The sequence below is a fragment of the Hypanus sabinus genome, chromosome 5, assembly GCF_030144855.1.
Source record: "Hypanus sabinus isolate sHypSab1 chromosome 5, sHypSab1.hap1, whole genome shotgun sequence".
NCBI lineage: Eukaryota > Metazoa > Chordata > Chondrichthyes > Myliobatiformes > Dasyatidae > Hypanus > Hypanus sabinus.
The window spans coordinates 99131835-99148773 of record NC_082710.1 but is presented as its reverse complement, the minus strand read 5'-3'; the positions used below and the strand labels follow the sequence as shown (position 1 = coordinate 99148773).

At 38.7% G+C, this 16939-nt stretch overlaps 1 protein-coding gene across 1 annotated transcript in view; it reads right to left on the bottom strand.

Annotated features, from left to right (window-relative positions):
- The window catches only part of arhgap15 (Rho GTPase activating protein 15), a 728119-nt gene that overhangs the window by 41509 nt on the left and 669671 nt on the right, over positions 1-16939 (bottom strand). The window contains exon 14 of the mRNA XM_059970253.1: positions 5906-6011. Coding sequence (XP_059826236.1) covers positions 5906-6011 — 106 coding nt within the window. The remainder of the gene's footprint in view (positions 1-5905; positions 6012-16939) is intronic.

Here is a 16939-nt window from a genome sequence, read left to right as displayed (position 1 = left end):
GTTGCATCATGGCCTGGAATGGAAACACCAATCCCCTTGAATGGTAGTGATATTCTTAAACTGTTGCCATCATTCCTGTGAAGGTATTTCCACAAAGCTGTTGATCTTGGTATACTTGTTTTAAATGCAATGTTGATAATGGGCCAATGATACCTTTTCCAGCCATAATAAGGTGCAACTCAGATGGCAAACTACAGGAGGTGGTATTCCTATAGACCTGTAACTTTTGCCATTTTTGATGGTAGTGATTGTGAGTTTGGGAATCACTGTTGGAATACCCTCGGAAAGTAACTGTAGTATATTTCATGGATGGTATTCACTATGGTAAAAGGAATGAGTATCTTGAGTGACTGATGGCGGTTGGCATCATAAACACAAGAGATTCTGCAGATGCTGGAGATCCAGAGCAACACACACAAAATGCTGGAGGAACTCAACAGTCTCTTCCACCTATCATCTCCTAGCTTCTTACTTCAACCCCTCCCTCACCCACCTGGTTTCACCTATTACCTTCTAGCTTGTACTCTTTCCCTTCCCCACCTCCAAACTTTCTTAATCTGGCATTTTCCGCCTTCATTTCCAGTCCTGATATAGGGTCTCATCCAGAAACATTTTGATAGATGCTGCCTGATCTGTTGAGTACCTTTAGCAAGGTGTGTGTGTGTGTGTGTGTGTGTTTGTTTGTTTTGATGGGGTTGCCAGTCAAGTGGTCTTCTTATTGAAGTTGCATTCATCCAGGCAAGTTGAGAAATCAATCACGCTCATGACTTATGCCTTGGAATGTCAGGAAGTGAATCATTCACCAATGGATTCCCAGCCTCTGACCTGTTCCTGCATTTTATGTGGCTTGTGCCGATGAGTTTCTGGTCAGTAATGGTCGCAGGATATTGATTGTGCAGGCTTTATGATGATAATGCTATTAAATGTCATGGTTTATCATCTCTTTTGTTGGAGATGGTCGTTATATAGTACTTTTCTAGGGCCATATTACTTGCCACCTCTCATTGCATAAATAAAAATTGTTTCAGACTTGCTAAGTGCAGGCAAGGTCTGGTTCGTTAATTTAAAAGCTGGGAGTGGAAATGGACAACGTTCACCCATCAGTGAATACCCTTAGTTCTGGTGTGATGGAAGGAAGTTAAGTGATGAAGCAACTGAAGATGATTATACTTAACACATTGCCTTGACAGGCTCTTGCAGTGATATGCTGGTGCTGGAATGATTTGCATTTGATAGTCAAAGCCATTTTCTAACCACTGTGTTTCCTATGATGTCCATTGGCCTGAGTGCCTTAAGGGCACATTATAAACAACGTCAAGGGCCATCACTCTCACCGCACCTCCAAAACTTGGGTATACATTTAGACCAATATCTGGGGCAATGAAACCCCAGTGACAGCCGGACTGGGCATTGGTGAGTAGGTTATTGAGAGTAAGTGCTGTTTGATAACATTGCTCATTGAAAATAAATGCTACCCATGGGACTCCATGGGAATTCCATAGCAGCAGCTGGCAGCACAGGTCTGCACAGTCAAATTTGTGTAGATCCTGGTGGCATCAAGGTGGAAAAGCTGGCACATTAGCTCAAATTGATGATTGATCAATAGAAGCTGCTGCCTGACCTGCTGAATAATTGAATCTTGTTTGTTTCTTGTCATAAGTTGAGAGCAAGTAGTGTTTAATGTTTGCTTTTGTCGTACATTGAGAGATAAAAATTCCAATTAAAATAAGACTAACATATACTCATTCAAAATGAGGTCTGAATCATTTCTACAACTGCAGGAGTATGATGATCCTTCTTGATATCTAATGCTTTTTTGCCTGAGAGCTGCTGTTGGTCTTAACTCCCTTTGGGACAATTCAGGCTTTGTACTATAGTATAAATCATACAATAGTGAATTGGCAGGATAAATTAAAATTATGCCTTTATATCCAATACCACTACCAATGCACTATTATGTATTTCTGTTTACACATTCAGGTACCTGCTTATCCATGAGATTCTTTTCTCTTGATACTAAAGGCGATTCAAGACTGTGCTCATATCTGACACCATTATTAAAAACATTTGATAGAAATCTCATCTCACTTGTCTTTTCCACTTTAGCCTTTACGTCATTTATATTTTCTCTTCTCTGGATCTCAGTTATGCTAATGATACAAGCTAAATGAATGTACAGCATGTCAGAACAAAGGTCATTATTGGGTTATTTGATCTCAATTCTTGCTTTATACTCATAAACATTTTTCACTATCTGCTGGTTCCATTCTTCACCCCCAGAACACTTAATCCTATTGCTCCCTCATTGATGCTTTATACTCATAAACATTTTTCACTATCTGCTGGTTCCATTCTTCACCCCCAGAACACTTAATCCTATTGCTCCCTCATTGAACCTGCATTTACCTGGTCTGCATCTCAACAGTGCACAACAGAGTCTTATCTGATATGCCACCATCTCAAAAGACTCTTAGTGGTTTCCAACAGTTTTGGCTACAATTCAGCTGCCAGCTGTTTCTGCTCTGACTGGTGATTATTCATTTATGTTGTTTCTTTTTGCCTGCTGTTTATACCTAGCTTTGTGATGGTACTTGACTGTAACTCCAGTCAGATATTAGAATTACCAAAATCACCAATGAGAACGCCAACTCTCTTTAAACCTCCACAACATGAAAAAGATGATAGTTCCGCATACATTCTTGGGGAAGATGTAAATCCAAGCCTTTGGGATTAATTTGACCCCATTTTACAGCCAAATAATCAAATAACAATCTAGTTAGCAGAGAACACAGATGAGAAGAAATGTCCTACGTCTGCTCAGTCTACAAATTATGTTTAAGTAGTCATAATTCAAAGTGATTTAATTTGAATGTATCAAAGTCAAAGTACATTTATTATCAAAGTATGTACATATTATGCAACTTCGAGTTTCATCTCCTTACAGGCAACCACAAAGCAAGAAAGCCAAAAGAACCCAGTGAAAAATAATCAAACAATCCCCCAATGTGCAGAGAGAGAGAGAAAAAATAATCATGCAAGCAATAAAAACAAGTAAACATCATTCAGAGCAAAAGTGAATCCACAGACATAAAACCCAAAGCAGGCCCATAGCTTTAGCCTCAGTTCATCACACAGCAGAGCAAAACGATGTGGAGCCTGCAGCCATGAAGCCAGGAGCAGCCAGAGTAGGCCCACAGTCTCAGCCTCAATCTATTTTACATATTTATTATCACTTTCTGATTATTGAGAATCATTTTTGCTTTATCATTTCTGATTAAAGTAGCAAGGTCCTTGGAAAGAAATTATGCAAGTGAAACTAGATGCTTACCCTAAGAAAATACTCTAAAACTGCTGATGTTAACAGGATCCATTCTAGTTACTGCATTTGGAATGTATGCCTTAGAAGTTAATGTAATAAAACATTCCCTTTTTGTGTGAAATATTCCACCGGTGAATGCCATATGTTGAATCAAAAACTTTTAACTGCACAGCTGAATCCAGATCTTCACAGCAGGATTATTAGCTGAATATGGCAGGGTCAATGTCAATCTGCTAATCTGAAGATAGAGATCTATATTCCAAGTTAATAGCTGTAGCAAAATATTTACTTTTAGTGAAGAATGAAAATTGAAAATAAGAATCTTGTAGAGGCCTTCAAATGTTAGCAACTTTGTATCCTTCTTTGTGGAGGATTTGAGAATAATAATTTCTTGTGTTAGTGTGGAACAAGCTGCTAGTGGAAGTGGTAGATGCTGGCTCAAGTGTAACATTTAGGAGAAGTTTGGATAGCTATATGGATAAGATGGGGATGGAAGGCAAAGGTTCAGGTAGATGGGAGTAAGCATAAATCTAGGTCAGTATGGACTTGATGGACCAAAGAGCCTGCTTCTATGTTGTAGTGCTCTATTTTGTAAGACTCAATGAATAAGGCTCTAGATCAGGCATTCCCAACCTGAGATCCACAGTCTTCTTGGTTAATGGCAAAGCTTTGTGACATATAAAGGTTGGGAACCCCTGCTCTAGCTGTAAGTCCTGTCTATTTCATCATTTCTTGAGTTATAATGCAAAAAAGAGCGAGGAAATTCTCTTGAACTTTAACCATTTCAGTAAAATTTCAATAAACCAGCATCCTTTGGACTTTGATAGCAGTGGACTTGCAGATCTTCTTTACTATTAGATGCTACTCCCGTTAATACTCAAACACACTTTTACTTTAGTGTGAAGTTCTGATCTTGACCTGAAGCGTAGTCTGTTCATTTATTTCCACACATGCTGCCTGACCTGTTGAGCTCCTCCAGCATTTTGTATGTGTTGCTCTGGATTTTCAGCATCTGCAGACGCTCTCATGCTTATAATTTTATTTTGCTTTCGTTTACAATAGCAGTGCAAACAAGTATTCCGAACCCCAACTCCAGATGCAAACCCACACACCATTCCTGACCCCTGGTGTCAGACCCCAGAGATCCCATCCATAGTTTCTTTCATACCTCATCCCACTGTCCAAATGACTGCCATGACCATAGCAATACTTCCTACCTCTGGTCCTTCCCTTGCACTCTGCTTGCATTTTGGACCTCTGTCTCACATTCTGGATTAATGAGTGGGCCAGATGTTATAGAAACATAGAGACATAGAAACATAGAAAATAGGTGCAGGAGTAGGCCATTCAGCCCTTCTAGCCTGCACCACCATTCAGTATGATCATGGCTGATCATCCAACTCAGAACCCTGTACCTGCTTTCTCTCCATACCCCCGATCCCTTTAGCCACAAGGGCCATATCTAACTTCCTCTTAAACATAGCCAATGAACCGGCCTTAACTGTTTCCTGTGGCAGAGAATTCCACAGATTCACCACTCTCTAAGTGAAGTAGTTTTTCCTCATCTCGGTCCTAAAAGGCTTCCCCTTTATCCTTAAACTGTGACCCCTTGTTCTGGACTTACCCAACATCGGAAACAACCTTCCTGCATCTAGCCTGTCCAATCCCTTTAGAATTTTATATGTTTCAATAAGATCCCCCCTCAATCTTCTAAATTCCAGTGAGTATAAGCCTAGTCGATCCAGTCTTTCTTCATATGAAAGTCCTGCCATCCCAGGAATCAATCTGGTTATAATAATAATAATAATAATAATAATAATAATAATAATAATAATAATAATAATAATAATAATAATAATAATAATAATACAATCAGGATTCCCTAACAATCAGATGCTGGATTATTGTAGTTCCATTTTGTATTAGCAATATAATCAAATTATTTACCTTTGTGCTTTTTTTCTGCAATTTTAATGTACATATTTTGGTTTTGGCATCTTCATTAGAGCAGATTTTAATTGATTATACTTTGAATATGAAAGGCACACATAAACGAGAATTATTTTCTTCTTGAAGGGCATCATAAAAATACGCTTTCTGATTGCTTTTTTGGAAACTGGTATCCACGTTGGTTTTCAGGGACCAGAGCAGGGGTTCCCAACCTGTTTTATCCCATGGTTCAATACCATTAAGCAAAACTGTTCCCCATGTTTGGAAACCCCTAGAGTATAGAATCTCTCTAAGAAAAGCATAGTAATTCGACAGGAGTAACACACACAATGCTGAAGGAACTCTATGGGCCAGGCAGCATCTATGGAAAGAAATATAGTATTGAGATCCTTCATCAGGACTGGCAGGAATACTTTCTATCTTTAATCTTCCCTTAATGTATTTTAAAAGATGCATTTAACTTATAACTAAATTTTAGTAACTAAAGCATTATGATCAGATGAAACCTTCCTCCTGTAGTTTTAAGAACCAGAAAAGACCTGACTTTTAAACTTCTTGCAAAGGGAATTAGTACTATTGAAGGAATCCTATATGCTACAATAAATAATAAATAAATAAATGTATTTTAAGGCTTACTTTTGTAAATGCGTAACGAGAACTCTCAAGGTATCATGGTTCGGTTTAGGAAGTTTCTTCACCAGTCTTGCAACACACTGAACACGTTGGCTGTAATCCTGATTTTCTGTTGGATGAAAATGACTACCGTTAGGGCACTATAGATTAATACTATTATCTTTCCTCAGCTGGTTCCTTGTGACACATTTATTGCATTCTGATACATATGCGGCAGTGACAGCTGAGTAAAGAAACTACAATAAGAAAGAAGCTGAATGCATTTTTACTTCTTTAACCAAACCATTGTTCACTTAATACAAGAGATTCATGACAGTGATGGAAGGCAGGCTTGACCCAGATTGCAATCTGAGTTTTCCACAGCTCTGTTTCTGAATCTTTAAATCAAAACAGTAAGTCTATTGTAATACAAAGACATAAAAGAAGAATCCAAAATGTAGAGGTTTGGAGCTCATGGTCAGCAGTGATAACTCATTTTAATTGTTTTATCAGATACAAGATATAATAAGACTTAAAAAGTTATATGATTGAAATGATTCTCATTAGTAGTATTACACACATATAGGCCTAACATATCAGCACTAGGTTTTGCTAATTTAAAGAGGTTAAATTATTTATTTCATGCTGGAAGTAACACGGAATTAGATGCGCATGCTTTAACTTTATCTGATAGGCCTGGAATTTCCTGGAATATTTTTGCCATTATTGAGCTGCAAGAACATCATAGCACATTTTTGTTTGATGAAGAAATTTGCAAGACTTATGCTTATTTTACACAGAGTCATTGGTAAGTTGTAAAGTTATACAGCATTGAAACAGGTCTGTGGGCTATTGCATCCATGCTGATTTTTATGGCCACCTGTACAGTCCCATTGACCCACACAAGGTCCATTTCCTTCCTTGCCTTACTGCTTTAAGTGCCTGTCTAAATGTCTCTGAAAGTTTGTGATAACATCTGACACTACCTCTTCCTTTGGCAGCAAATTCCAAAATAACAACCACTTTGTGTAAAATAAAACTTTACACTCACATTTCTTTAAAACAGCTTCCTGTCACATTAAATCTCTGTCCTCTTGATTTTGATATTGGTGCCATGGGGGGGAGAAAAAGATTCTGATTATCTACTCTACCAATTCCTCTTATACCTTGATATGCAGTGTCTCAATAGGTTATCCCTCAGCCTTTTTCACTCCAGGAAAAGCAAACTCAGGTTATCTAACAAACACAAAAAAAAATCTGCAGATGGTGGAAATCCAAAGCAACATACACAAAATGCTCGAGGAAGTTAGCAGGCCAGACATCATCTACGGAAAAGTGTAAAGAGTCGATGTTTTGGGCTGAGAACCTTCATCAAGACTCTCCCAGATATTGTGTGTGTTGTTCAGGTTAAATAAACTCTTCCCATGACTGAAGTCCTCCAATCTAGGCAACATCCAGTGACTCTCCTCAATACTCTCTCCAACATAACTGCATCCTTTCTATAGTGTGACAACTAGAACTGTATACAACAACCTGTGTGAGCCAAATTATGTCTTGTAAAGTTGCAATATAACATCTCCACTTTTCTATTTCATGCCTAAACCTATAAAGGCAAACATGACAATAATGCCCTCTTCCTCATCCTGTCTAATTATGTTGATACTTACAGAAGGGTATGAATGCTTAATGCCCTACCATTTGGGTATATGTTGAACCCTTGTCTGCATCTAACTCCTGTCTGCACAAAACAGTTTGTTTCCAACAGAACACATGGCCAACAACCCTAGTGTTACTCTTTAGCACTTTGACCTTGGAAAAAGTTCATTCCAACCATTGTTTTGTCTGTGAACTCTTTCAGCACATCTTAAGCAAAGATTTGTTCGGATTTGATTGTGTGCAATAAACACAAGAGATTCTGCAGATGCTGGAAATCTTGAGTAACACACACATATACAATGCTGGAGGAAATCAGCAGGTCAGGCAATGGGGGAAGGCAGGAAAATGGAGTTGAGAGGGATAATAAATCAGTCATAATGGAATGGTGGAGTAAACATGATGGGCTGAATGGTCTCATTTTGCTCTTATGTGTTATGGATTTATCGATGGAGAGGAATAAACAGTTGACGATTTGGACCAAGACACATAATCAGATCTGATAACAGATGCATATACATATGTTTAATTTTAATTTAGATTTCAGGCAATGTACAAGTTCTTCTAATGGCCATGGTACCTTTTACACTTCTTAGTTTCATTCCTCCTTTACAATTTCTATTCCGAAGAAGTAATTGTCATCCATTACTCTTCTTTGTAAATGAATTAAGTCACTTGACATATTTTAGCAATAGCTGTTTGAAGTTGCCATCACTGTCTGTTTAGCAGTTTGAGTAGGAATAGGATGTAAACAATTTCCTTCGCCTCCGCAAAAGTAGGTACAATCCCTGTAAAACTGCTGCAACAGCTAGTTTCTAGGTTTTCCTGAGGAAGTTAGATTGGAAAGACAAATGAAATGATGTGGATATACCCAGCTTCAGGCCCACACATTTAATTTTACCTTTGGCCCTTTCCTGTTGTGAAGGCTTAATTGGTATAGTTAACAGGATTGGCTTGTTTTCTTGTAAGTTGCAAATTGACTTGTAAGTTTTCTTGCTAAAGCAGGGGATCCCAACCTTTATATTACCATGGATGCCTACTGTTACCCCAAGGGTTTGTGGACCCTAGGTTGGGAACCATTGTGCTAAAGAGTAAATATTTTCCAGCCACTTGAAAAAATGTCTCAAATATAATTTTGTGCGCGCGTAGCTGAAATCTTTTATCTCATTGTAAATCGTAGCGACTGATATTAACACGACACTACCTGAAGTCAATAGTAAACATTGGCATGAGGGTCAATGAGTTTAACATAGGTGGGGATGGGGGGAAGTGGGGAGATAAGAACAATTTGTGATTTATCTTCTGGTAAATCCTGCTTATTTTGGCTGCTTGTAATGCAGTTACCTGTTATGTGCTGACATTTATCAAAAGCATTTAACCACATAGGTCATTCAGAGAAAAGGTACTTTATCTTGATAGGAGATCAGTATGAATTATAGTTTGCAGCTAGGTAGAAAATTGTGCTTTCTAGATACCTTTTTTTGTTATAAATCACCCAGTCACAACATTCTGTTCTTTCACACAAACCTGCTGAGACTAGTTTTTCTGACACCATTTCAATGATTCCTGGAAAACTTTCAACTACTTCAGCTAATGGTAAATAGACCATTATTTTTAAAGATGTTACCTCAGCAGCTCACCGCTGAATATAATGAAGTGTTTGTGCTAAAGGGGGAGAACTTCTAGGGCTTCCTATTCAGAAAGAGAAGAAGGAAGCTTTCACAATTTAAATCTACATCCTTTCCTTCAATCACGTTATCCTTTTTTTCCGGCTTTTTTGAAGTCAGTAACAAATGAAAAAAAACAACATCCTACTTAATTTCTTGGATTTTAAGTGTGCGTAATTTTCTTTATCTGCAGGCCGGTGAGTTTGTTTTTCATGTCAACCCAAGCACACAAAAGCTGCTACACGAATAAATGTAATGATTTGATATTTTACTGAAATACTCAGGTCAAATGGTAACTTGTGGTTAGACATTAAAAAAAAACATTGGCTGCACTTTTAAGTAAATATCATCCCATTTTCCTATGCATTCTAAGCTCCTTTCATCAACTCCTTTGCCAACATTGTTACATTCGAGATGATGAGCTTGTGGCTTAATCCCATGCCAATACCCTCAAGGAAAGCTACAACAAGACACAGAGGAACGTCCATTTAATTTCCTGTGATATGATGTTCCTTACGCAACCTGTGAGAGGACCTAGAGTCAGCAATCTGAATTATTCTACTCAGCATGGCTTAGATGAGGCAGTTAAATGGCACACAAGTTAAACCCAATAATATAAAGTTGGGGTTCTTAACCTGAGTTCCATGAATTTGGATGGGTCAAAGTTTACATTTTTTTCCACTAACTTCTAACTAAAATGTAGCATTTCCTTCGATTATGAATATAACCACATATCATTATATCACAAATTTGTTTTTTTAATATTTCGATAACTGTATTTCAATATAATTGGTTTCTATTGTAATCCTATGTGTTTTAATTTAAATATTTAAATAGATTATTCTGAGAAGGGGTCCATAGGCTTCACATGACTGCAAAAGGGCCCATAGCATTAAAAAGATTAAGTAAGAACGCCCTGTTCAAAGGATGAAGGTTGCAACAAAAATACTCTGATGAAGGAAGTCAGCAGGTTGAGCTGCATCTAAGGGCATCAAGGAATTGTCTATATTTTAGGTTGAAACCCTACAGCATGAGAAAAAGTGGTGTGGGAAGGCAGAGATCATAAATAGGGGAGGAAATGGAAAGGTAGTGACTAGAAGGTGATTGGTGGACTGAGGAGGGGCAAAGAAAAATGATAATGTATCACCCCAACTTCAGAATAACATATTGTGTATTACACGTTGTGTTCCACTTCCATTAAAATTGTATATCCCTTGACTCACAATGAGCTTTATAAATAGGAGATTTATTGTAATGTTTAAAGTTCAATAGTGGTTTAAAATCTTTTGGGAGAGATTCACCTTATTTGTCCCATGTACATCAAAACATCGAAACATACAGTGAAAAGTGTCATTTGGCTCCCAATCAAATCAGCGAGGATTGTTCTGGGGGCAGTGTTTAAGTGTTGCCAGACCTCCGGTGCCTACAAAGCATGTGTACCACTTACTAACACTGACTGTATGCCTTTAGAACATGGGAGGGAACCAGGGCACCCAAAGGATGCACATGTGCTATTGCAAAGACAACACAAAGTTTGTGAAGATTCATCATGACATATAAAACTTCGGCAAACTTCTATTGATGTGTGGTGGAGAGTAAATTGACTGGTTGCATCATAGCCTGGTATAAAATATCAATTCCCTTGAATGGAAAAACCTGCAAAAATTAATAGATACTCCATCAGAGGTAAGGCCTTTTCTACTATTGAGCACATCTACGTGGAGTGCTGTCGCAGGAAAGCAGCATTCATCATCAAGGACCTGAACCATCCTGGCCATGATCTCTTCTCTCTGCTATCATCAGGAAGAAGTTGTAGGAGCCTTCGGTTCCACGCCACCAGGTTCAGGAATAGCTATTACCCCTCAACTATCAGACTGTTGAACCAAACGGGATAACGTCACTCAAATTCACTTAACCTGATACTGAAATGTTCCCACAATCTATGAACTCAATTTCAAGGACTCTTCGCCTCACGTTCTCAATATTTATTGCATATTTATTTATTATTATTATTTTGCTTATTTTTTTTTTGTTTCTTACTGTGTACGCCCAGAAGAAAATCTATCTGAGAACAATATATCATGACATATATATGTACTTTAATAATACATTTACTTTAAACTTTGAAACCCACATAGTCACAGGGAAAGCATACAAATTCCTTACAGACGTTGGCAGGAATTAGAAACATCGACACATCAAACAGTTCAGCACAGGTACAGGCCATTCAACCCACAATATTGTGGCAAACCAGCTAACAAGTAAAACAAAGAAAACAAAACTAATCCCTCCTACCTACACAATGTCCACATCCCTCCATCTTCCCCACATTCGTGCCTATCTAAATGTCTCTTAAAAGCCTTTTATGTATTTGTCTCTACCACCATACCAGGCAGCACATTCCAGGCATCAGTGTTCCCTCTAATTTGTAATGACCAGTGTGTGCATAAATCTTGCTCTGTGCAATTATTTTTGCCCAGTGATAACCACATGTGTGCACTGAATAATTTCTTCAATAAAAACAGTATAAATGAGCCAGTTCTAAAATCTGCAGACTAATCATCACAAACTCCACATTGTCAACACATCTGCATCAGAAACTGAGAAAGGAAATGTGATTGTGGACGATTGTGAGAAAAACTCACTTGAGGTAGAGGGTGACAATCTTTTGTGTGCAGTTCAAATTCCTTTGCATGCTTGTAGCAAAAGATGTATGCATGCGCTCACCTTAGAGGAACACTGCCAGTCAACCACCACTCTCTGAGTAAAAAATGTGCCCCTCTCACCTTCAATGCATAGTCTCTGGCATTAGACATCTCAACCCTGGGAAAAAGATCCCTCACTGTCTACTCTATCTATGCCTCTCATAACCTTATAAACCTGTGTAGAGTCCTGCTTAAGATTTCTGCTGATATGCTGCAGGTATTCAGGTATTTCACTTTAGCAGTTTTCTGCAAAAGTAGTTTGATACTGATAGAATGTTTTGGTTTTGGCTAGAGATAATAAGTCATGTTGTTCAACTTAGGAATGTTATGTCAGTCAATCAGGAAGCTGGGATCAGGAGAAAGTTCTAGAGGCAGAGGGAGTTTCATGACAGACAGCGGCCTGGTTTGGGGTCTTTTGGTGGGAGCTGCAGAGTGGGACAGAAGAGAAAATGCCGCAGAATGCCGTTGGCGGGAGGGTCTGCTTTGCAAGAAATGCTTTGTGTAAATGCTTTCCTCCTAGGAGGAAGGGCGATACTCCTGTGAGGGAGAGAGAAAGAGAGAGAGAGATAGATAGAGCCAGTTTGCTCAAGATGGTTTACAAGGGATGTTCAAAAATGTGGCGGGTGCTTTCATTTCCAAATACTCCAGTATGAGCTCCAGTGATTATGGGCTGGTTTAACTGTAATGGGCCTTTTTTCCTTCTTTTCTTTTTCCTATTAACTGTTTGATAAAACTGAAACTGGCAAATATACTTGCTTTCTAATTTTATGTGGTGTACGGTCTGTTATTTCTTGCTGACCAATAATCTTGTAAGGGCAGTAAAATCCGCAGATACTCCAAATTCAAGCAACACACACAAAATGCTGGAGAAGCTCAGCAGGCCAGGCAGCATCTATGGAAAAGAACACAGTCGATGTTTCTGGTTGAAACCCTTCTTTGGAACTGGATAAAAAAGACGAGCAGTCAGAGTAAAGGTATTTACCCAGAGTCTGAGTATTTATACAACATTCGTTTATATTGAGGTTCCATTAATTGGAACATTCCAACTTTTCTGTTTGGTTGAACCCCAAACCATACTGACCCTTGACGTATGGTATATTGTTTATAAAGGTGGCCCTCTCACCACTGAGTTCTGCGGCTATCAGCCAAGTTAGCTATAGACCCAAGTTTTCATATGAGCCTGGTAAGAGGGTTACACCACTATCTGATGTCCCCTTGGCCCTCACCATTCCAAAAAAACAACCCTCGTTCATCCAGCATCTTGTGACAGCCTCTTCTAAACCAGGCAGAATCCTCATAAACCTCTTCTGCACCCTCTCCAAACCCTCAACATCGTTCCTATAGTGGGGCTCCTGAAACTGTATGCAATACTCCAGATGTGACTTATCCAGAGTTTTATAAAGTTAGAACATGATCTCTTGACTTTTAAACTCAATGCTTCGACTAATAAAAGCATGCATCCAATACGTCTTCTTAATCATCCTATCGACCTGTGTAGCCACTTTCAATCTGAGGAATTGAATGCCAATCAGTGATCACTGACACTGTAAAGCGATTGTGTAAAGACACTGTGCTAGCATGTGGGCCTCTCAGAGTGGAGTGATACTGTCAAAGCTAATGGGCATCATCCATCTTCATAGATAAAGCAGAACTTAAGTAGTTGAGTGGAATTCAATCACTGAGATGTTGAACATCAAATATCCTAATGCTACTGTAAATTTACTTGGAAGAATTGGAGTCAGAATCAGAATCAGGTTTAATAACCCCGGCATATGTGATGAAATTTGTTGTCTTTGAAGCAATACATAATAATACTTGTAGTTTAGAAATAAAAAAAAAACGAATTAGTTTTTGTGGTTCAAAGTCCATTCAGAAATTGAATGGCAGAGGGGAAAAAGCTGTTCCTAAATTGTTGAGTTTGTGCTTTCAGGCTTCTGTACCTCCTTCCTGATGGTAGCAATGAGGTCAATACATGACCTGGGTGATGGGGGTCTTCAGTAATGAATGATGCCTTTTTGAGGCATCACTCCTTGAAGATGTCCTGGATACTACAAAGTCTTCTGACCATGATGGAGCTAAGTTTATAGATCTCTGCAGCTTTGTTTGATCTTGTGCAGTACACACATTCCCCATATCAGTCAGTGATGTACCCAGTTCGAATTCTTTCCAAGGTACGTCTGTAGAAATTTGTAGATCTTGCATTACAATGCTTTATCATCCCTGGAGAGGGATGGGCTCTGCCAGGTTTCAGATGCCCAAGACACTCCACTCGATGAGCAATCACCAAAAAGAATGGTGCAAAAAGCTTATCAAGATGGCACCCTGACGACAATTTGGAGACACATTAGAGAAACCCTATGCTGTCCTACAGTAATATCATTGGATATCCAAAGTCCTCTAACTTTCCATAACTTTAGGTAATCATTCCACATTTTTACCATCTTTGGGTTTCCAAAAAAATACTTTGCACCTCACCCTTTAATTTGTCCTACTTTTCATCCTATCACAGTTCTGGTGAAAGGTCAATAGTCTTAGTTCTTTATTCTGTTTCTCCCTCTTTTGATGCTCCTTGATGTGTTGACAATTTCCAGCATTTTCTGTTTTGTCCGTGTGCAAAGCTACGGAATTGGTTTAACACCCCTATCTGAAGTAAAAGATCTTGCAATATTTGCATAGAAGTGCATTGATCTATCAGTCTGGCTGATATGATTAAGTACCTGGAGTGGGACTTGCACCTCTGGCCTCTTGACTCAGAGGTAAGTGCGCTACCACTGAGTCAAGGTCAATGCCTTAGTACGCTGAGCATGCCAAATTGTACATGTTTGTGAGGGTGATTAACAACAATTATGCTTTTTTTGAATAATTATTTCAGTTACATAATGTTCTGGTTAATTATAGCTCTGAGACCTGTTATTGCAGCCTGCAGGTTAAATGACTCAAATGGTTGCCATTGTTCATGGGATGAATGGGATGTTCATGTGCTTGTAATTGTGAATTAGTATTTGAGAGGCATTACTCCAGACAATGTAAAGTCAAGTGCAGTCAGCTCCGGATTTTTGGCTTACCATAGTAACTAAAACAATAGTTGATGGCGCTGAGCTAATGAATCCTCAGAGATCATTCTGATAGAAAATCTATGCAGAATGTATTTTGTTGTTTCTGCTAAGAAATTGGACGCCTTTGCAGATAGCCTTTATCTGCAATTTACGCATAAAAACCATTTTGTTCATGTTTGATTGTGCTAGCCGTCATTCCCAAGCCAATTATTGACGAAGAGGAAATTGGCCCAGGCATTTCTAGATACAATTCACCTTAGTGCATTAGATATTTCGTCAGGGTCAAAAGCTCATCTGGAGATGTCATCTAGTATGCAGTTACCATTACTGCACTTAGTGATAGAAATTGACTGTCAAAATGGTGCCTCCAACATCTTGTATCTTTCTCTACCTGGAGGATCAAATTCCACTGCAAGACCAGTGAATGTACGTGAATTAAATGCTGCCTACTGTCCCTGACATACTCATTTTTCTGTTCTTCTCTTCTGTCTAATCTTTATCTTTCTTCATGACTATCACTGATAATGATTGCATCATCCTGATATGATACATCTCAGTGCGAGATGTTGTGACCAGATTGCACCTCATGGCAGGTGTGTGGATTGCCAAATGATCACAAGTGGCATCACCAACTCCACACCACTGTTTTTCATCAGCCTTCTGGCCACCCTTCCAGGTGTGTGTTCTCAAGCACCATCACATTTCATGGACTGCCACATTAGCTTTGATCTCTGTGCACAGTTACCATCAGGAATCCCGCAGGTTAAACTTTACCATAAGATTCAGGGTGAAAGACACATAAGTATATTTTTTTCACTAGGTGCTTCTCTAAATTTTCCTCTGCAGGCCATCGATTGGTGATGGTTCTTATCTAGCTCAACTTAAAGATAATGAACTCTATTTTGATGAATTTTGATAATTTTGATAATGAACCTGTGTCTTCCTTCTCTAGTGATATCGCATTTTCTTTTTGTCCCCGAGCATCACAACTGCTTCTGTGGAATATTGCTTCGACGTTTGGTTGTGACTCTTTCTTATTTCTTCATCTGTATCCAGTAGTCACAACAGCCAAGTTCGAGGTCTCAGCAACCCCTGCATTCTCTGCAGTTCCATTCAGGATATTTGAGTAGGTGCAATTCTGCAGTCTGTTGTATCATAATAATCATTAATGTCATCCTGGCTGAGATAATTAATGTAATCAAAACCAGGAACTGCATGTAGTATCTTCCTGATGTGCATAAATTTATAGAGCAGAGAGTATATTTGCATATGGTTACAATGGGTTAGAGTGTATTGTTACTTACTTACCAAGCATACGTCAACACAGAATGCGCTGGAGGTCTTCCCTCCAAGTCACTATTGAATCTGAGTGTCCTCCAAAAATGTCTTGAGCTGAGGGTCTAGACACACTTTATATCCATCTCCTCAGTTTTACATCACTTATTGAATGACTTAAACCGAAGATTGTAAAACATAGGAGCAGAATTAGGCCATTTGGCCCATTAAGTATACTGCTATTCCATCATGGTTGATTTATTATCCCTCTGAACTCCATTCTCCTGCCGTCTCTCCATAACCTATGATGCCCTTACTAAAGAAATTCCTCCTTATCTGTGTTCTAGATGGACATCCCTCTATTCTGATGCTGTGCCATCGGATCCTAGACTCACGCACTATAGGAAACATCATCTCCACAGGCATTCTATCTTGATCTTTCAATATTTCATAGGTTTTCAATGAGATTTCCCTGTCCTTGTCATTCATCTAAACTCCAGTGAGTACAGACCCAAAGGTTTCAAGTGCTTCTCATATGTTAACCCTTTCATTGCCCAAATAATTATCATGATTCTCTTCTGGAACCTCTCCAGTGCCAGCACATTATTTTTAAGATTTGGGCCCAAAACTGCTTACAATATTCCAACTGTGGTCTGACCAATGCCTTATAAAGCCTCCAAATTGCTTCCTCGCTTTTATATT